The sequence below is a fragment of the Mobula birostris genome, chromosome 21, assembly GCF_030028105.1.
Source record: "Mobula birostris isolate sMobBir1 chromosome 21, sMobBir1.hap1, whole genome shotgun sequence".
NCBI classification, from domain to species: Eukaryota; Metazoa; Chordata; class Chondrichthyes; order Myliobatiformes; family Myliobatidae; genus Mobula; species Mobula birostris.
Genome location: NC_092390.1, coordinates 49,883,145 through 49,906,060, shown reverse-complemented (window position 1 = coordinate 49,906,060; position 22,916 = coordinate 49,883,145). Strand labels below are relative to the sequence as shown.

General features: G+C 41.5%; 1 protein-coding gene across 9 annotated transcripts in view; it reads right to left on the bottom strand.

The window, feature by feature from the left end:
- LOC140185779 (C-terminal-binding protein 2-like) overlaps positions 1-22,916 on the bottom strand; it is a 371,042-nt gene that overhangs the window by 180,325 nt on the left and 167,801 nt on the right. For 4 of the 9 annotated variants that reach the window (XM_072239426.1, XM_072239423.1, XM_072239427.1 and 1 more), the window contains exon 1: positions 10,972-12,778. The exons of 3 other annotated variants lie outside the window; for them this stretch is intronic. In XM_072239426.1, coding sequence (XP_072095527.1) covers positions 10,972-12,778 — 1,807 coding nt within the window. Of the gene's footprint in view, positions 1-1,630; positions 1,694-10,971; positions 12,779-15,159; positions 15,298-22,916 lie in introns of those variants that run through there. 2 more of the 9 variants (XM_072239432.1, XM_072239433.1) reach the window with 2 other exon arrangements.

Genomic DNA, 22,916 nt, shown 5'->3' with positions numbered 1-22,916 from the left:
GTTCCTCCAGCTTTCTGTGTGTGTTACACTATTTATCCTACAAAACATTTCCCTAGGTTATGATACAATAAATCCTGTGAATGTTACAATAGCATGGTGGGTAAATTAATATACCTGCGGTCTCCAGGTGGGAGGTTAAACCCCTCCAAAGCAAATCATTCAAGTTATTAAAATCTAAAAAAACTAACATCAACAACTATGAAATGATGTTTGTTGTAAAAACCCATCTGGTTCCAAAATATCCCACAGGGATGAAAATCTGCCACCTTTATTTGGTATGAGCTAAATGCAACAGCAGGTTCAACCAATGTGGTTTTTTTTCTTAACAGCCTATTTCAGGGCAAATTAAATGAATCGTAAATGAGATGTTTATATCTCACAATGGAATAAATAGGTAAAAAACCCACGATGTTCAAAGCCTCTATGCCCTTTAGATAAGAGGGTTTGTTAGTGGATTAGGTAATTACCTAGCATACATGGAAGACTCAAGAGTAAAATAACGCTGTTAGTCGGAAATGAAAGTACAAAACACCAGAAACACAGTGGGTCAGGCAGCATCTGTGAATAGAGTAAACGAGCTAACGTTTTTCATCAATGACCTTTATCAGAACGTAGGGGGTTTGCTTGTTAACCAGCACTCCTGTTAACTGACAGAACCCCAGGATAAATAACACATACTCTAGACTCTGTACTCAGGAGGATTACAGAAATCAGATCAGGAATTAAAGAGAAGGATATTGTGGATTTACAATAAATCAAGTAACGAACTCAGGCAGCAGGCACTGGACTGTTGTTTAACTGCTTGGAAGCTTCACGAGTATGAAGCGAAACCTGTGCACAATCAGAGACGAAATTAACAGAATGACTTAAAAGGATGATTCACAGTTCAAATGATCCTCCAGGCAGAGGATTTTTTTTGGACATGACAGGGGTATCAACTTTAACCTTGATTACTCAATAGAACCCGAGTGTAAATTAACAGTTCAAAAGCTGACAAAGGTGAGTTATCTGCTTATTAGATTTCCTAGCAGCCTAGAGTGGACAAGTGGATCCAGAGAGCCGATGTTCCCTCTCCAGTCTGGAGTTGCCTATAATAAGACTCGGCTATGAAAGCAGACGTGTTCCTCAACGTACTGTCATCGAGCAACTGGTCCAATCAATCAGCAGAGCGGATATTTTACAACTGGGAAAGTTTTGCACTTGTGACTAACATTTGACCCATTAAGCTATGCGGTTTTCAGGCCAAGAAACCCCATTAATACTCCAGTAATGAATAGTCTTCACCCAGTATCAAATGAACGTTTTACACCCTAAACACAGATTGCCCTTTTTGACTTAAGCTGAAATGATTGCTAAAGCATATTTATAGAAACCAACCAAGGAAGTAATCCATAAATTGACTTTTCCCACCAGAACATTTCACTGGGAGAGAGGTCCGAAATTTTTGTTATCAGCTTGGAACAACACACTGAAACAACATTTTAAAAATCTGCAGGAACTACTCAAGTTGTACTTAAAATTACAAGAGAAATGCTTGGCTACTTATCATCCGTCACAGAGGTGGCTAATTTTGCCCATCAAAATAAAGAAATCGCTGAACATTCGATAGCGAGGTGCAACAGTATCATACCACTCAGTTGGTTTGGGATTTCCATTTCATTTATTCTTCTCTTTGGAGCCGAAAGCAGCAAGGCCTGGGTGAACTTGAAGATTTAATACTCTGCCATCCTCAACCAAACTATTGTTCTCAACTTCTAGTAGCTTAATCTGCATGTCTATCAAAGCAATGGCTCAGAATAATGATGTTCACTGTTCAGTATTCTGTGGAACTAACAGCAGCTTCTGGACTTCTGAATGCAGGAGTCCCAGTAGCTCCTGGCAGTGATCCACTCTTCCTTCCTCTAAGCTTGCTCTAATTTTTTTTAAAAAAAACTGTGTGGACGAACCATTGCTCTGTAGGAAATTTTTAATGGCTTGAAAAATATGTGACACTTTAATAAAACATTGTCTAAAAGAAAATTCCAGCCACCCGGCAACAATGGCTATGTGCGCAGGGGCATCTCAGTTACTGCGTACCTTAGAGGAAACAGCACTGTTTATGAACTTTTCCACCAGACTTGATGAAATCATTCTAAATGCTGTGAACTTGAGCTATTTGTGAACAAGTCCCACTGTAAAATATCTTGAAAATCTCACAGTCGATTACATGTAGTCTGAATGAATTATAATGGCTTTCTAAACCAAATTGCTGTTTAGCAAACTATTTGGCTCCAAGGAAACAAATCTATCATGATATTCTGAAATGACAAAGGATTGTAAAATGAAAAGGAAATGAAATTTTACGTACATGTTTAATCATTTGCTTGCCAATCTTTATTTAGCAATTGAAATAATTGTTAAGAAGTTTAAACAAAAATTAATTTTCTGGTTGAAAGTTGCTTTAAAAGAAAGGGGATTGGCTAAATAACATATGACTACAACACAGGTGTCAGGGGTCCCCTTGAACTTGTAGTTGAGCATACTTGGCATCAGACAAGGGGCCAGAGCTCACCGGAGGCAGGCTGCATTGTCTCTGAGGGAAATGTTAAGGTTATTGGTAACAACAATAACCTTACCCTGTCACTACAAGTTCAGGGCGAAATAACTGGTTAATGCACCTTAATCAGACTATTTTAACACTATTAAAGGGCTTCTAATAAAATGACAATTTTGCATCTGAATACCAGGCTGCATATTTAGATTAAAAACAGTCCAAGCAATATGAACTGCTATCAAGGCAAACTTGAAATGATATTCATATACATGTCAATTCACCAGAGTGAATGTTCTAATACTGTTAGGGTGTATTTTGGAGTTAGGGAATATAGCAAATACTAATTTCAACAACAGTCAGTCTTCAGACCTGAATGTGGATTATAGATTGAATTTAAATGCAGCTCTGAACAATGGTCTTTCTGGATCTGCATTTTGGGGTTGATTACAAACAAAGAAACACTCCATTTGACCTCAGATGCCTGCATATGCGTGAATGTGTCCTTGAATCAGTGGGATTTAACATTCATTTTGGGTGTCTGGAGTGTGGGTGTGAAGGTGAAGGTGTTTGAAAATTACATGCGATCCAAAGAAAGCATTGTGGATACAGTACACTGTAATTATAGAATTGTCCTGCTGTTACCTTTGACCTTTAGCATATAAAATGCCATGTAATATTGGATCAGGCAGACCTCTTTTTCCAAGAGTGCCTCGAATATGATCCCTGCTGCTCATTTTGCTGAACAAAGACTTCTATATCCATCAGCTTCAGTGTCTCTCTGGTTGCTTTGTTCACAGTCACAGCAAATACCAAACCAATAATTCTCCAATACAAACATGAGGAAATCTGCAGATGCTGGAATTCCAAGCAACGCACATAAAAGTTGCTGGTGAATGCAGCAGGCCAGGCAGCATCTCCAGGAAGAGGTATAATCGATGTTTCGGGCCGAGACCCTTCGTCAGGACTAACTGAAAGAAGAGCTAGTAAGAGATTTGAAAGTGGGAGGGGGAGGGGGAGATCCGAAATGATAGAGGAAGACAGGAGGGGGAGAGATGGAGCCAAGAGCTGGACAGTTGATTGGCAAAAGGGATATGAAAGGATATCCTCTACTGTAAAGATGAAGCCACACTCAGGTTGGACAAACAACACCTTATATTCCATCTGGGTATCCTCCAACCTGACGGTATGAACATTGACTTCTCAAACTTCCGCTAATGCCCCACCTCCCCCTCGTACCCCATCCGTTCCTTATTTATATACACACATTCTTTCTCTCTCTCCTTTTTCTCCCTCTGTCCGCCTCACTATACCCCTTGCCCATCCTCTGGATTTTCCCCCCTCCCCTTTCTTTCTCCCTAGGCCTCCTGTCCTATGATCCTCTCATATCCCTTTTGCTAATCAACTGTCCAGCTCTTGGCTCCATCCCTCCCCCTCCTGTCTTCTCCTATCATTTCAGATCTCCCCCTCACCCTCCCACTTTCAAATCTCTTACTAGCTCTTCTTTCAGTTAGTCCTGACGAAGGGTCTTGGCCCGAAACGTCGACTGTACTTCTTCCTATAGATGCTGCCTGGCCTGCTGCGTTCACCAGCAACTTTTATGTGTGTTGCTTCATTCTCCAATACAAAGTAACATGTCAAAGTCTTACTAATATAGGAATGAGGTTTGTTTTGCTGTTGTTGCATTGTTACTTGATGTGTTGTGTGTTGTTCTTATGAGCATTGTGGGCATGCTACGCTGGCACTGGAATGTGTGGCGACACTTGCGGGCTGCCACAGCACATTCTCAGGTGTGTTGGTTGTTAATGCAATTGAAACATATTTCACTGCAGGTATCAAAATACATACGATAAATCAATCTAAATCTGAAATCTTGTTACCATTTTTAGGCTTGAAATCAATGTCTCTGGATTCATTAAGTGGTTCTCTGCTTGCTTTGGCCTACTTTTAAATATATATAATGATATTTGGATTTTCATATTGACACCTTATAATTAAAGCAGAGCCACCATTAAGTTTCAGCACTATGAACTAGAGGCTATAAAGACCCAAATTCTATGCTCTGTGAAATCACAGAATGTGCAAAATGTGAGGTTACACTATTGGCCAATCAGACCATGTCATTAGATGCTAATTTTGTTTATGCCAAGATATTGCTAGATCCATACAATTTGTCTGTCTCTGGTCAAGACTTCTGCAATCATGTCTTGCATGAGAGTTAGGAATTGAGAGTTCTTAACAGCCAGCTGTTCTATTGGTTCCAGGCCAGCTCACCATCCTTTTCAACCCTCAGTCTCATAGAAAGATGCAGGAGACTTGGGGTTCCAGCATTTATTTCATGGCTACATCTGTAGGAATTGCACCCAACTTCAGCTCCTGACTAGCAAGGTCAAGGAACTGGCACTGGACGCACAGAGGACCACCTGGGAGGCTGAAAACCTTATGGTTGAGACATCTACTGAGGTGGTCACACCCCAATGGCAGTTGGGTGACCACCAGGAGAAGTAAGGGAAGTAAGTAGTCAGTGCAGGGTCCTTCTGTGGCCATTCTCCTCAGCAACAAGTACAACTCTTTAAAAACTGCTGGGGGCGAAGGGGGATGACCATAAGACAGCAGCAGGGCACAGCAGCAGCAGCCAGGCAGTGGCACTGTGGCCTGTTCTGAGGTTCAGCAGGGAAGGGTAAAGTCAGGCAGGGTGATAAGGATAGAAGACTCAATAGTTAGGGGTTCTGCGGCCACAAAAGAGAAGCTAGGCGTGTTGCCACTTTGGTGTTATGGTCTGGGATTGTCTCAGTGCAGCTGCACAGATTCTCAAGAGGAAGTGTAAGCAGTCAGAGTCGTGATGCACATTGGCACCAATGACATGGGCAGAAAGGTGGAAGAGGTAGAAAGGTGCAGTGAGTGTAGGAAAGAGGCTTACCAGCAGCACATCGAAGGTAGTAATCTCCGGATTACTCCTAGTACCACATGCTAGTCAGGACAGGAATAGGATGATGGTACAGATGAATGAGTGGCTGACAAAGTGGTGCAAGGGGGGCTGGGTTTCAGATTTCTGCAACTTTGGGATCTCTTCTTGGGAAGTTATGACCTGTACAAAAAGGATAGGTTATGTCTGCACTGGAGGGGAACCAACTCATTGTGGGTAGGTTGGCTAGAGCTGTTGGGGAGGTTTAAACTAGTTTGGTTGGGGGATGTGAACCAAAGTGATAGGGCTGAGGATGGTATACAAGTTGATGCAGTGTGTAGTGAGACTGTGAGGAAGCACAGCCAGAGGACAGGGTTAAATTGCAGTCAGTGGGACGAGTTGAAATGAAATGTAGGGCCAAAATGGACAAGGGTGATGAATACAGGATTGAAGGTGTTATATTTAAATGCACGCAGTGTATGGAATAAGGTAGGTGATCTTGTAGCGCAGTTAGAGATTGGCAGTTATGACGTTGTGGATATACTGAGTTGTGGCTGAAAAAAGATCATAGATGGGAGCTTAACATTCAAGTATACACATTCTATGGAAAGGACAGGTAGGTAGGCAGAGGGGACAAAAAAATGAAATCAAATCCTTAGAAAGTGGTGACACAGGATTGGAAAATGTAGAATCCATGTGGGCAGAGTTAAGAAACTGCAAGGGTAAAAAGATCCTGATGAGAGTTATATACAGGCCCCCAAACGGTAGCCAGGATGTGGGATATAAATTTCAATGGGAAATAGAATATCCATGTAATAAGGGCAATGTTACAATGGTCATGGGGGATTTCAATATGCAGATCGATCAGGAAAAATCAGGTTGGTTCTGAACCCCAGGAGAGGGAATTTGAAGAATGCCTATGAGATGCCTTTTTAGAGCAGCTTGTGGTTGAGCCCACTAGGGGAAAGGCAATTCTGGATTGGGTGTTCTGTAATGAACCAGATTTGAGTAGGGAGCTTAAGGTAAAAGAACCCTTAGGAGACAGTGATCATAACATGATAGAATTCAGCCTGCAGTTTGAGAAGGAGAAGCTAAAGTCAGATGTATCAGTATTACAGTGGAATAAAGGAAATTACAGAAGTACGAGAGGGGAACTAGGGAAAGTTAATCGGAAGGGAACACTATCAGGGATAATGGCAGGACAGCAATGGCTGGAGATTCTGGGTCAATTTGGAAGGTGCAGGACATATACATCAGAAAGTTGAGTAAGCATCCTAAAGGAAGGATGAGACAACCCTGACTGACAAGGGAAGTTAAAGACAGCATAAAAGTAAAACAGAGGCCATATAATAGAGCAAAAATTAGTGGGAGGTTAAGAGGATTGGGTAGCTTTTAAAAACCAACAGACGGCAGCTGAAAAGGCCATAAGGAGAGAAAAGATGAAATATGAAGGTAAGCTAGCCAATAATATCAAAGAGGAAACCAAAAGTTTTTTCAGTAATATAAAGATTAAAAGAGGTGAGAGTAGATATCGGACGGCTAGAATTGGATGCTGGAGAGGTAGTAATAGGGAACAAAGAAATGGTGGATGAACTTATTAAGTAGTTTGCATCAGTCTTCACTATGGAACATACTAGCAGCATGCCAGAAATTCCGAAGTGCCAGGGACAGAAATGAGTGCAGTTGCTATTACTAAGGAGAATGTGTTTGGGAAGTTGAAAGGTCTGAAGGTAGGTAAGTCACCTGGACCAGATGGACTACACCCCAGGGTTCTTAAAGAGGCAGCTGAAGAGATTGTGGAGGCACTTGTAATAATCTTGCATGAATCACTAGATTCTGGAATGGTTCTGGAGGACTGGAAAATTACAAATGTCACCCCACTCTTTAAGAAGGGAGAGAGGTAGAAGAAAGGAATTTACAGGCCAGTTAGTCTGACTGCAGTGTTTGGGAAAATGTTGGAATTGATTATTAATGATGAGGTTTCAAGGTATGGGGAAGAGCATGATAAAGGAGGCCAAAGTTAGCACAGTTTCTTCAGGGGAAATCTTGCCTGACAAATCTGTTGGAATTCTTTGAGGAAATAACAGGCAGGCTAGATAAAGGGGGGTGGGGTGGGTCAGTGGATTTGACAAGGTGCTGCACATGAGACAGCTTAACAAGATGAGGGCCCATGGTATTACAGGAAAGATACTAGCATGGATAGAATACTGGCTAACCAGCAGGAAGCAGAGTTGGAATAAAGAGGGTCTGTTCTGGTTAGCTGCCAGTGTCTAGTGGTGCTCCACCGGGGTTGGTGTTGGGACCGCTTCTTTTCACCTCATATGTCAACAATTTGAATGACAGAATTGATGGGCTTTGCTGCCAAGTTTGCAGATGATACAAAGATAGGTGGAGATGCAGATGGTGTTGAGGAAACAAGGGGTCTGCAGAAGGACTTGAAGAGATTGGGAGAATGGGTAAAGTTGTGGCATTTGGAATATAGTTAGAGAAGTATTTGGTTATGCATTTGGTAGATGGAATAATGCCATAGACTATGTTCTAAACAGAGAGAAAGTTCAAAAATCAGAGATGCAAAGGGATTTAGGAGTCCTTGTGTAGGATTCCCTAAAGGTTAACTTATAGGTTGAGTCAGTGGTACATTGGCAAGAAAGGCACAAGCAATGTTGGCATTCATTTTGAGAGGACTAGAATATTAAAGCAAAGATGCAATGCTGAGGCTTTGATCCAATTTCACTTGGAGTAAATGTGTGCAGTTCTGTGCCCCTTATCTGTGAAAATTACATGATTCGGGGAATGAAAAGGTTAACGTATGAGGAGCATTTTATAGTTCACAGCCTGTACTCACTACAGTTTAGAAGAATGAGGAGAGATCTCCTTGAAATCTATCGAATATTGAAAGGCCTAGATAGGGTGGATGCAGAGAGGATATTTCCTATAGTGGGCAAGTCTAGGACCAGTGGGCACAGCCTCAGAATAGAGAGATGGGAACAGAGATGGGAAGGAATTTCTTTAGCCAGAGGAAGGAGAATCCGTTGAATTCATTGCCACAGCCAGCTGTGGAGGCCAACTCATTGGGTATATTTAAATGGAGGTTGATATGTTCTTGGTTAGTAAGGACGTCAAAGTTTACGGGGAGAAGGCTAGAGAATGGGGTTGAGAGGGATAATAATTCAGTCATGATGGAATGACAAAGCAGAATAGATGGGCTGAGTGGCCTATTTCCACTCCTACATCTTATGGTCTAATGGTACATTCCCTAGCCTTCATCCTGTTCAGTCCATTGTCCTGAAATGCCCCTGACTCTATGGGTTTACTTGTGAGTTCTTCAATTATTTCCCATGTGGTATAGAGTTGCCATGATTTACTTAGCATTGAACTTTGCTTAAAAAAGAAAATTTACAGCAAAGATTAATAAAGATCTGTAGATACATCCTCTCATCAATTCTAGTTTCTGAATAATAGATTGCCATCAAAAATACCTTCTGCCGTACCATATCACAACCAACTTTCAATCACTTATTGCTTAATACTCACCTGGGGGGAATTACTGAGATGCCCATGACTTCATAATGTCCAAGATACAGCCTGCTCAACAGGAAATCTGTGTAATACTGCAACTTAAAAACGGCACATAGTTTATTTGAAAGGGTGTGGCTGGAAGTATGTCCAACTATTGTTAAAATTATTTTGGGAAGACCTTTCACCAACCCAATTGAATAATTGGGGGAAATTGAAGTTCAAAAATCTAACAAGATTATCTGGTAAAAAGTAGGTGCGTTCCGATATGACTCATACAGTATTGTGTAGTCATGTCTCATAGCATTTTCCTATTTGAATGCCAATTCTCTGAACTCTCCATGGACAGTGGCCTTCATGTTGGACAGAGTGTAACTAACCACCTTTACATTTAGTTATTTGTCTAGTAGCTAGTTCTCTTAAGACATGCAATGCCAGGTCTATCAAAGGTTACTGACTATTTTCCTGCTCAACCACACTTCTCAAAGAAAAATTAAAATAGACTACATGCTTCCTGCCAGGGAAACAAAGAAAGCAGGCATTGTACCTCAATAAACCACAGAGAATCAGTTTTCTGTTATGGTATAGGTAATCATTCAGTATTGCTTATTTGACATTTTCCCTCGCAATAAAATAAATCTGATGTCCTGTAGGAGATAATTGAAGGAGACTTCTAAATGAATCCAGATGCAAACCTTAATCAATATGCTTACACACATTAATTTTCTTTGTGATATTTTTGGTACTGGCTAACACTGAGGTTAAATTCTTAGTTCATTATTTTAACACAGTTATTATCGTTGGATTAATAAAGGGCAGGCAGGAATTTAATCCTCCAAGAGGACCACAACTTGTTGTGCTTTGGAGGCTTGCATGCCTCAATGACCTGGAGAGCTATGTTGGCTGGAGTCAGGGCTTGGTAGGGTCACCCAAGCCAAACAGGTCAAAGGGTAGAGGACAGACCGAGAGCGGTCCACCAGTTCTCCTTGTTTGGGGGTTCAGCTCAGGATTAACAACCCTGACTGGTAAAACAAAATTTTTGCAGAAACAGCAATGAAGAATCCTTCTACATCTCAGTGCGATACTACTCCTGAGTCTCCACCCAGGACTTGCATGACTGGCAGTAGTGAAAACTGAGAGGAAGCTACTGACATGAAGAAGGAAGCCCTGAACACTGCTAGATTTGGAGGACCTTCATTGCTGCCCTAAACGTCAGTGGCATATTGGGCAGTAAGTAAGGAAGTAAGAATTTAATATGAGTGCATTAACCAATGCACAGAAATAATTCAAAAGTGGTATGAAGCCCAGTACTGTTAGTCATTAACTGCTATCTTTATAATACATTAAATGCATTTTCTTCAAAAATATTGCTTAAAACTTGACTTTCTTTCCTGTCCGATAAAAGATTTCAACAAATGGCTATTTTATTATACATGTTAAAGCTGACTGATAATTGCTTCTTTAATTATTTTTAGATTATTTTACTGTTCTGCAGCATACAAATCTATAGATGCAACACTGAGAGCTCACGTAACAATGTGTTATAAGAACACAATCAGCCTTAGTCTCTTCTGTAGCAAATAAATGAAACCACAATGGCAAGAGGATCAGTTTATAGACACATATGAGCTGGTCTAATGAATACTTGACCTACAGGATAGAAATATTCTGTATCATAATGATGGCTGCTGATTTCTCTACAGGGAGAATTGCATGCTACAATAATATAGTGAACAGGCCCACCTTGACACAAATTATTGCATTAATAGAAAGACAACTGACCTAATTAATTGAGAAGATGCAGATTGGCACACACAGGGATTTTCAATAATCTTTTTTGATAACGTGTCAAAACAGTGAAACAAAAACAATGGCCATAAAATGCAAAAGAAAATCAATCAGCCTCTGGTTTCAGTCCATTTTGCCTCACAAGGATAAAAAAAAAACAAGAGATAAAAGCATTTAAGTAGGAGTGATAGCACATAGATCAAACACAGCTAGAATGTAAAAAATGCATTACTTGGTTCAGGTGATGCCATTGTAGAGACAATGACTGGAGGTCCAGTCCGCCTGGTCACTTTTGGGTTTGCAGCATTCACCAGCTGGTAAGCCGAGCTTGTAGGTACCAGTGTGGCCTCCACCTGCGTTCCTGGCTTGCGAAGAATCCGAGGACTGTTGTGAGGGCTGTGCATAAGGGACTGGGTTGAGCTGCGCTCCCTCGTCATCAGTTCTATGGGCACAGTGTAGGTAGTAGAGTAGGCAGTTTTGGGACCTGGATTCGGAGTGGCCTGCTGTGTATTCATTGCTATTCCGGACTGAGCGAGGTAGAGAGGCCCTGATCGGAGGTTCTGCAGCCCCACTGGGGCGGGACCGTTGTAACCTGTCAGGCTTGGAAAATGGCCCCCAAGTCTTCCAGACCCAGAGGACCCATAGTTAGCGGTTTCGAGGAGGTGTTGGGATGGGGCACTGGATGGCCGGCGGCTCACTTCGGCGAGCCTGGGTGACATTGGTTGCAAAGCCATTGGTAGATGCTGAGCACTGGCATTATCCATAGGAGGGACCACGCCTGCTGGAACTCCATAGTCATTACGCATTAGCTCGCTCCTGTGACTGAAGCTGTTCGAGCGTGTTCTCATGCGGGCGCCACTGCTCTGCAGCTCCTGCCGCAGCTGCGCGTCCGCTTTGCAACTGTGGGCAAGCCGCGACAGCAATCGCGCCTGACCCAGGTTCGGGGCCACAGATTTGATGTCATTTTCCTCCAGCACGGCCAGGAAGCTGGTCGAATCGAAGCCTTGCTGCAGTAGGTTTGCAATTGTGCTCTCCGATAAACCCTCCGAGCGCAGCAGCGCCAGAAATTCAGCTCTGTTGTCCTGCCCGGGGATTCCCGTGGGAAGGTGGCTGCGGGCCAGCATGGTGTTGTCATAACCATCATAAACAGGCTTTGAAATTAAACCGTCCCTGTGTGCGCCGTATTCAGACATCATTCGAGTTGTCCCTCCTGGCCTACGGCTTTGGTTTAGTGTGACAGGGCACAGCATTCTATCCAAGCTGTTCTCACACCGAGACCCAATGGCGGGATCCACCACTAAGCACGTTGGAGTAATCTGTCGTGCGTTGGTGGAGTCCAGTGGCCGACCAGTGGTATCAGTGTACATCTGTTTACCAGAAAAAGGTGGCGGTTCAGCCCCGTAACGAGGGAGAGGGGTTTCAGCACCATACCTGGCGGGAGAAGGGTCTCGGCTGCGTATTTTCTGTCCGTCGTGAACCAGCTTCCCAGAAGGATCATGGTACACTCGGTTTACCTCAGGAGGAGGGGGAGGCCTCCCCTGTGAGTGGTCCCAAGACATTCTCCCACTTGACATCCCATAATTCGGCGCTGATCTGTTCAGCATATGATCCCTATAAAACCGTGCCTCTTCAGATGGCCTAAGTGCCACGCCAGGGTCGCCATAGTAATCTTGCGGAGGCACCGAGTTGCGTCCGGTCATCACGGCCTGCTTTTCATGGGAGCAAGAGAGATCAGACTCAGAGGATTTTCTCACAGGTCTGTGATCATACCGATTGGGATAATCTTCATCAAACCCAGAATCTGGATGGCTGTAATGTTCGTAATTATGTTCATACCCTCCTGCAACGTCGTGACCATGAACTCTGACGCTATCGCTGCCGTCGTAGACACCGTCGCTGGAGTAGGTCAGCGAACCTCTTCTCCTGCTAGGCCTTTGGTAGTCGCATGCGCTGTTGTTGTCCCAGTTGTCTTTGTACCATCTGCTAGAGTCCCAGCTCTGAGAGCAGCCAACAGTTGTATGCTTGCTAGGGACAGGCATTGGGATAAAATGACTTCAGCTTAGTTAAAGAGGCGGGACCTCTGGTTATAAAACATGAAACAAAGCAGGCCGGTTTCACCTGAGCCCCAGTGGGACTCCAGAACCAAACAACTGCAGGTTTTCTATTACAAAGTACCGCTTGAATTATTAATCCAAAGAAACATCAGAAGAAACAAAAAAAATAACGCACCTTGTTACCAAGTCTCATTCCACAACGGCCAAATGAAAGATCCTGTTTGTGTGTCAGCTTGCAGATAGAAAGGGTAGATTCTTTAATCCACACATTTATCCTTTCCTGCTTGGGACACGGCTTGTGCAGACAACTGGTATGACAGGGCTCATGGATTAAGCACTATATTAAACCAGTAAAGCCTTTGCTCTTTGTGACATCAACCGAGCTCATTCCAAACCTTACACTGGTCATACGCTGCAGATTCGCAATTTTTTAAATGAAGCCACTAAGCAATTTCCTAGCAAATTGCTTATGCGTTCTGCATTTTTAAAATGTTGCTATAAATGGAGGACCTCATACTTTGTGGTAAAAAGGAGAAGGGAGAATTAAAGAGGCAAAAAACCCTGACAATCCCTCACTGTCAGCACAATTCAAATCCATCTTGATGAGATACTAATCCAGCAAAAATAGCTGGAAGTAAATTGCAAGCGAAAGGGAATGTTGATAATATAGAAATTTAAACTGCATAAGCAAAGAATTAGAATTATCCTTTCAGTCTATCGACATTTTATGGTTTTTGTGCGCATAAATTGTGAAAACTCAGGAAATTTAAATTAAATTGAAATTTATTTTGTATTTAAATTAAACTGAAATTTATTTTGTATTTAAATGAAACTGAAATTTATTCTGTATTTAAATTAAATTTAAATTTTAAAAAAGTGAAAAATGTGGGAATTTTCCTGTCCCATGCTGTAATTATGGTTTTTATTTTCTAAGCAAAGTCACGTTTGCTAACCTATATCAACCCAACTCAAGATTCAACATACACCACTACCACGAAGAGAAAACATCTTTTGCCAACTCAAAGAAAAATGATCAGAATGTAATCTCTAATTTGCAGCCTTGTAAACAGAGCAGAGGTCAGCAAACCTCAAGGAAAAAAAACCCAGAAGGGTTAGGATTCAGCTGTACCAGTTCCTAAACAGACTTAGTGAATAATACACTTGCTGGTTAGGTTGATCTAAACATTAACAAAACAAATAGAATTCATTTTTTAAACCTCAAACATCACCATAAATATTCACCTATTTACATGTGTGAAGAAATGTGATATTCCATAAATGATTATTTTGCATTTTATTTGACATCTTGACAGGGGATATTTTGGTGCTTTCTTTTACCCATTAACAATCATTGTCTTGTTCTAATTTCCCATTGAGGAGCATGAAAACATGTACAGAACTTGACTCCAAGGGAATGCTGTTTTGCACCCATTCGCTTAGGATGATAATTGGTCAACAGATAACAGACAGTGGCCACCTAATCCCACACCATGAGGAGCAGACAATAACAGCTCCCTCCAAGTAGTGAGGGGAGTGATGCAAATCATCAGAAAATATCCAAGTCCATTGCCACCATCATCTGAAGAGCAAGTTGTACATTGATTCTGAAATACTTGAAAAATGAATTTGGTGACAACCTCCATCAGTTCCAACTTATTTTACAGGACAATCTTAATAGAATGCTGCAAAATTGCAAATATAGTCTCTTCCATGAAATATTAAGGAGAACTGTAAAGGTTGAGTGGAACGATCAACTTCAACGTCAATGTTGACGAAGGAATTTCCGGCCTGTCACTAGTAATTAAAGTAGAACCCGCAATCCTATCATTTCAGTGGATGGAAAAGATTGCTTTCTGATTCACTGTTGGAGCCTATTGAGTTCATTAATTATGCAGCATTCATTAGAAAAATGTTTAACCTTTCACTGCTCTCAAAAGATTTTTCAGCATGATGCAGTACTTCAAATACCATACCCAAATACGGTCCAAAAGAACATGGAATAAATGCATGACATATGGATTACTGTTTTAAGGAGATGAAGCAATAAAACAAATTTTAAAACTATCAAAAAATGTCAAAAAGGATGTTTAAATCAGTGAAGCAACTATTTTTGAAAAGTTTTAAAACTCTTCGCTGAAAGCCCTGTTTGACCAGCGGACAAATAATCATAACTGGTTTTATAAGAACAACACCACCTTTAGATCTATCACATCTATCACTTTACTGAGAAACAGAACAGTAAAGTGCCGTGAAAAATTACAGAACACGAGGAGAATGATCGTTTTCATATTTGGTCCGGAAGAAGTCAAAGGTGGACAATTAACTGTGGCTTAACTTATCTTAATTAATTTGAATAATATACTTACAACGTTGTTGAATTAAAATGTCTCTTTCCATCTCAACCAGACTGCTAGTTCAATGGCCAGAAACTAATGGAACAGTCAGCTTTGCTGGCACTCTGTCTGGTTCTCTTTCCTGGAGTATTGCCATGGATGGAAATTTCTGTGATTCTCTGCTGTTGAAATTAAACCCTGCTTAAGTACAGTGACACAGAATTTGACAGCTGCATGGCCAAACAGTACTATGTCTAAGTGAATCACTGGCTGAAATTGAGAAAAATGTAGATGTTTCCTGTAGGATGTAATGATAAGGAAAACAGAGCTGCAACTGGCAGACACCAAGATAAACATATCGACTGAAGTATTATTTTAAAAGGAAATAAGTCAAGTTCAAGTTTAATTATCATTCAACTATACATGAATACCCATGAATACGGCCAAACAAAATAATGTTCCTACGGAGCCAAGATGCAAAACACATAACCAACAGTCATACACAGCATAAGGCACATATAAGGTAACAAGTAAATATACAGTCACACATAAATAGCCCAAGTCCATGAGTGACACGTCCTGGAAATTGATAGTGCATGGGTGTTATTGGCAAGAACAAGTAGTTCAGAGCAGTCAGCAGATGACCATACATACACTATCCAGCTTATCACTGCATCATGTGAACCCTGGAGGGTAGTACCAACGGGAGAGGCCAGCACCCCTCCACCCCTCCCACCAACCCGGCATGGATGCCACCGAGCTACACCGCCTCCAGCATCTTCTCTCCCGGACCGCTGCAAAGTGCAAGTCCGCGACTTGTGGCCTAGTGCTCGCCGCAAACCAAGGCCACGCAGATCCCCCGCCACCCGTCTCACCAATAAACAAGGCAGACGAACTTGACAGTGTTCTACATTACCAATGTCCAACAGGGCCTTGCAATCGCAGGAAAGATGTCCAAGGCAATCACCCATTGTTGGACTGCACATCACCTTCACACACCAACTCCAATACCTTTCTGTAGCATGCAGTAAACACGTTAATTCAAACAATGGCGAGCAGTTAAGGTGTCTGATTGTAACTAAAATCCCTAAGGAGGTGAGCAGTAAAATGTTAACCATCTAAATGACAGATATCCCATATTCCTGAACCATGGTTGCACACTTCAACTCCGAGGGGGAAAAACCCACCACTAATGCTGCATTCCCTCACAGAGACTGTACCTATGATTCATGAAACAACCTTAAAGTTGCCATTTGTGCAAGGGACTACAGTTTGTTTGCCCTCTTAGCTTTTAAACAGTGCTAATGGAGGAAGGAAAAGTGGAAAAAATATACAGATGAATGCTCTGTTCTACCAAAAAAAACACACACAGCAACAAACTTGGCAGAGATGCTGAAAATACCCTATGTGTGGAACCTGGCAGCTGAAAACAGGCCAAAGCAGTATATAAGTGTGTTTTATTTTCAAATGGTTGTTGCTTGTTAATGTAAAAATAGAAATGGCAAATAGAGACCTCCATTATCAAAGGGTGCCTCACGCCCTGCAATGTAGATCTTAAATATGTGCTAGGAATTTTTGTAGCTCTAATTAATTTGCCTGCATGTAATAGTGTGGCAAATGTACATCCCACTGGCTGTAAGGACTATGACACTGGTCTTTATCAAAGCTACCAAAGGTATACAGTATGTGATCCTGAAGCCAAATGATAGTGTAAAAATAATGAAACAACTACACTGACCAATTATGGCATGTGGTAATGAACTGCTGGCGATTGTCTTATAGGCATTCCAGCTGTAAAAATGGATCAGACGTGTTGTTTTATGTTGCATGCTATAGATTTACCATTGCAGTGCTCAGATATGCTTACATTAAACAGCACAGCATATAGAACACAAGATATTAACAGGGGCTGAGGGAACAAAATATAGGAGTTTTAAATATTTGAAAAGCCTCTTTGTCTGGACCATTGATAAACACCATGATTCTACAAACCCAAACTTTAAAAAAATCTAATCACAAGGTAAACATTGGACAAGAAAGAGCAGTTATGCTTTAGTCGATTTTCTTGTTAAAAACGGCGCGTCTCTACACACAATTCATTGGAGGAGACAGCATGGCACTAAAAATCCATTCACTAGGAAGTAAATGAACAACTGTGTGCCACTAATGATAATTTACTTTGCCACGTAAGAACTTCACTGTTTACTGAGCTCATGTCTCATTAACTAATCACGCAAGGCTTTAAAGCTACAGAGACAACTCGGGTTTTTTGTGAAACAGATTCGTTCACGTCAAGCTTTCTACTACTGATGTGCCTAGAATGCAACAAAATTCACATTTCTTTAAAACACTGGAGTGTGTGCCAGAGAGTGAGAGATGGGAATGAGAATGGAATGGATATATTAATGGTTTTGCCTAATGTTGAAGTGATAATTCTTTTACCACTGAATTTTCACTTTATTCATGGATTATGGACATTCATTCTCCAAGAGGACCACAAACTTGTCGTAGGGTTTGGAGGCTTGTGTGCCTCAATGACCCGGAGAGCTATGTTGGCTGGATTCAGGGCTTGGTAGGGCCACCCATGCCAAGCAGGTCAAAGAGTTGAGGACAGACTAAGAGCGGTCCACCGGTCCTCCAGGTTCGGGGGTTCATCTCAGGGCTAGCCACCCTGACTGGTCAAACACCGTTGTTATGGAAACAGCAATATAGAATCCTTCTACATCTGAGTGCGATGGTATTCCTGAGTCTCCATCCGGAACTTGCATGACTGACAGTAGTGAAAACTGAGCTACTGACACGATGAACATCACCACCACCACCAGAGATGGAGGACCTTCATTGCTACCCTAAACACCGGCAGTGTTATGGGTAGAAGTGATGGCATTCACATTTATCTTCTATCCCAAGCTCTCTTTTGAAGATGGCAATTAGCTTTCTTGGAGTGGGACACGATTGATAAAAACCAGTCAGGTTTAGATAAGAAATCATTTTACAAATGAGGAATACCAAAATTCTCTTCTACTCTGCAGGTATCATTCATGCCAAACCAGCAGGAAATGACACCAATTTCCACCTGTCTTGTCTCAGTGAAGGAAAGCAAGAATATTTATAACACTCAATGCAAACCAGAATGAACTCAACTCACTGCAGACTTCACGCCTCATCTTGGTTGTGGTGTTGATGTTCAGTAGAACATCAGTGGATGAAGTTATTTAGGGCTTGGTGGAGATGGGGGACAGGGGTTGCATTGTAGCTTTCTTCTAGTTCCTGTTCACTTCAGTCATCTCTAAATGATACTTAAATCTAACTCTGGCACAACAACCTAGATTCTGTTGCAATCAGGTGAAACTCTACATTTCATTGCCACCAAGTGACGTTGTCTCGACTTATTTCCATTTTTCCTTTTATTCCCTCCGGGAGTGGAGGACATGGCAGGTTTGATGTCCTGGCATATCCTCAGACTCTGCAATTCAACACTCCAACAGTCCTCTTGCTTTGTTCTTTCATCTCTGTCCTCATGCTCTAACTGCTCCCATTCACTTGATGGCCCAATAACTTTGTGGACAGCTTACATCCATTGTCAGCTTGGTTTTACTTTATCAGGGATATTACTCATTCTAGCACCAATTCTCTTTCCAGGTTCTGATGTAAAGTCTTCAAACCGAGCTATTGACTCTACTTCTCTTCCTACAGATGCAGCCTGACATCTGAGTATTTCCAGGGTTTTTGGTTTTTAATTCTGGTCCCAGAAATTGCATTGGTGTCAAGGTTACAGCATAGTGCTTCTCCCAGTGTTCAGATGTTACCCTACATGCTTTCTCCTTGTCTAATCAACATCACAATCAGCAAAGTTAAAAAATGCTCCAGAAGAGAAAAATTGGTAAACTGTATTCAGTGTACAGTGTACCGATCCCTGTGGAAAGCGGAGAAAAGGAGTGATGCACAGATGTGTTTGGTGCTAGGATGAACACTGCTCTGCTTGATGCACTATCAATTAGTCCAAAAGACTGGAAGTAGAGTAAATACTGAAAGACTTTTACTAACAATAAAATGGGTCCTCGTCCATGCTGAGTATCTGTCCTGGACTGAGAGGAGGAGCAATGACACAATCGCCTTTATTCAGGGATCTGTGGGGGGAGCCACAGGAGCAGTCAGCAGAGGGGCGTGTCCAGACAGGTAACCCAGTTACAACCTATATACATGGTTTACCACACTGCTTTCATCTATCCTTTATTGTATAACCATAGTTACACAAAGTAAAAAAAAACTCAGTCATTCTGAGGCAGCAAATGCCTCACAGTTAGAGCTTTAAGACTAGAGGTCAGGTTACAGTAGACAACCTCCACTTGCTCGACTGTGACCAGACTAACAGAACTAGGCAGAGAAAGAAAAGCCAACACTTGCAAGGAACAAGCTGGAATACGTTGAAACTGTCAGCACGACCTGCCCATGTGTTCAGGTGAAGAATCCAAGGGTTGGTGGCTCTTGCAGAACTTAATCTTCCACAAGAAGCAGAAGTGCCACGTGGCAACACTGTTGGTAGCTCACAAATCAGACGCTACAATTCACTGACGAAGGGTCTCGGCCTGAAACGTCGACTGTACCTCTTCCTAGAGATGCTGCCTGGCCTGCTGCGTTCACCAGCAACTTTGATGTGTGTTGCTTGAAATTCTAGCATCTGCAGATTTCCTCGTGTTTGCTACAATTCTCAATGTTTCCCAAAAACAGGATGAAAATGTTTCAAAGTTCAAAGTGAATATATTTCAAAATACACATATGTCACCATATACAACCCTAAGATTCACTTTCTTGCAAACAAACATACTCAACAAACCCATAATACAATAATAACCCTCAATGGAAGATCGCACCAACTTGGACATTCAACCAGTGTACAAAAGACAAAAAACTGTGCAAAAAAGAAAAATAATAATAATAAATAAATAGGCAACAAACATCAAGAACATGAGATGAAGAATTCTTGAAAGTGAGCCCATAGGTTGTGGGAACATATCAGTGAGAGGGCAAGTGAAGTTATTCCTTTTGGTTCAAGAGCCTGCTTCTGGAAGAGTGGTGCTTTATTCCAAAAAGTCATCAAAAACATCCAAGACTACAGCCATAATTCAGACTCATCACAGAATGTTGCCAGAGTGTTCTGGGTGGTTCCAGTTCCCGGGAATTACACAGTATTCCACTGGGCATTGAATTTCATTTGCATGTTGCAGCATGAAACATCAGTCCCATCACGTAATTACTCACAAAACTGTTACTAATCACTGACAGACCCTGTTTTTTTACAGCTGTATTTAAATAGTCTTAATAATAATTAAGTGTCTTTTAATGGAACCTAAATAACTGGCTTATGCAGACAATTTTCGACAGACCAAGACTTCACCTGATGGTGTGTCCCATGCCCTATAAAATCCAGTGAACCCCAATATACAATATGCTTTAGGCATAGCTTTCCAAGATACACTGTCTAAACATGCTCTACAATGGCACGGCATGGTAGCACAACACATTACAGTACAGGCGACCCAGGTTCAATTCCTGTCGCTGCCTGTAAGCAGTTTGCACGTTCTCCCCGTGACTGCATGGGTTTCCTCCAGGTGCTCCGGTTTCCTCTCACAGTCCAAAGATGTATTGGTTGCTGGGTTAACCGGTCATTGTAAATTGTTCCATGATTATGCTAGGATTAAATCAGGGGATTGCTGGGCGGTGTGGCTTGAAAGGATGGAAGGGCCTATTCTGCACTGTATCTCAGTGAATCAATATATAAATCCTGGGTGAGTATATTTTTATCAACAGGGAAAAGTTCTCTGCAAGATAGATACGGCATTTCATCCAAGTTGCTGGACAATTAAAGATCTTTAATTTTTTATCTTAAGATGCACTTACACAGATTCCTGCAAGTGCACTGAAGTAAGAAATATTCTTTAAAAAATCTGTGCACTAGCATCACACACACAAAACCAAACATAGTTCCCTAAGCATGCCACTGCAACACAGCTTTACAGCCAAAACATTTTGGTTCAGTTTTTACTTGTCATACAACATGGGTGAATTGGAATTGGTTTGTTAATATTACATGTACCGAGGTACCGTGAAAAGCTTGTCTTGCACACGGTTCATACAGATCAATTCATTACACAGTGCACTGAGGTACTACAAGAATGCAGAATAAAGTGTACAAGCTACAGAGAAAGTGCAGTGCAGGTAGACAATTAGGTGCAAGATCATAATGAAGTGAACTGTGAGGACAATTGTGCTAAGGAACCATTCAATAGTCTTATAACAGCAGAATAGAAGCCAGCTGGATGACTAAGAACACATTATAGAACTGCAGTATTCTTGATAAAACAGCAGTTAGGCTTTGTTATTGACAACTGAAATCCTCAAGATGATTCTGTTTGCAAGAGGAACTCAGTGACTACCTCGAACATGCTCTCAAAATGGAGTGTCAAACTGAGGACTCAGCTCTGAAAGGGTTAATCCTAATCAACTGACTGAAGCTTATAGAGACAAAGTACTCCCTGCCAACATGATACACCGTCAAGACTGCAGCCCCCAAAGCACAACAGAAATAAATATGCGATTGGACCATCTAGATGTCCGTGCTAACTGAAAAGCACAAATTCAAATATGCCTGCCATTCAAATGGATCGACAAAAATGCAAAAGTTTCATTGGAAATTAAGGTGTTAAGAAACAGTCATAAAGCACTACAGCACAGTAACAGGTCCTTCAGCATCTTTATTCCATGCGGAACTGTTATTCTACCTAGTCCCATCGATCTGCATCTGGGCGGTACCCTCCATAACCCTCCCATCCACGTACTTATCCAAACTTCTCTTAGGAGTTGAAACTGAACCGACACTCACCATTTTCACTGGCAACTCACTCCAAACTCTCACCACACTCTGAGTGAAGAAGTTCCCCCTCATGTTCCCCTGAAACATTTCACCTTTCAACCTTAACCCATGACCTTTGATTCCAGTCTCACCCAACCTCAGTGGAAAAAGCCTGCTTGCATTGACCCTATCTATACCCCTCATAATGTTGTATACCTCTATCCAGCTCACTCTCCTGCACTCCTAGGAATAATCTATTCAACCTTTCCCTATACTCTGTTGCTTAAGTCCCAGCAACATCCTTGTAAATTTTTGTGTTTTAAACAGTCTGCATTCTATTTTTGAATTCTCTTAGTAGCTTCCGCAGTACTAGTCAGAGTGGAAATTAGATGAGTATTCTGGGTACAAGGATGCGGTAAGGTGTCCTGCAAGCTTGAAAAGACTGTCACTAATATAGTGAAACATTTCCAAAAATAGGGAATGTTGCCACTCCAGACAAAAGGAAGCACATTTCAGATATTCATGAGATATGATAGTTTCCAGAGTAGATGGTGAATTTAGACCTGTGCACAGAATCCAGGAAGATTGGAAAATACAGGCCTAAAAGCTAGCATCATCCCAGAGGAACACAAGGCAACCAGTTCATTCGGCCAAGTTATGCATAAAGATAACTGTAAGAATATAAGAAAATACACTAAATTTTAATTTATTCACACTGAATGGGCTCTGCATATACAGAGTCCAATATTGTCACCAGTTCATATCAATCTTAGATGTAATCAATTACTTAATGCTGAATTACTATTTATTTGCATATAGGCCACCCTGTGTTTCGGGCAAGTGGAGTTCCAAGAAAATGGGGTGTATCATGACTTTCTGTGTTGGAAAAAAAAAGTTTATGTCAATTTACTTTATTTCACATAACTTCCATGAGACA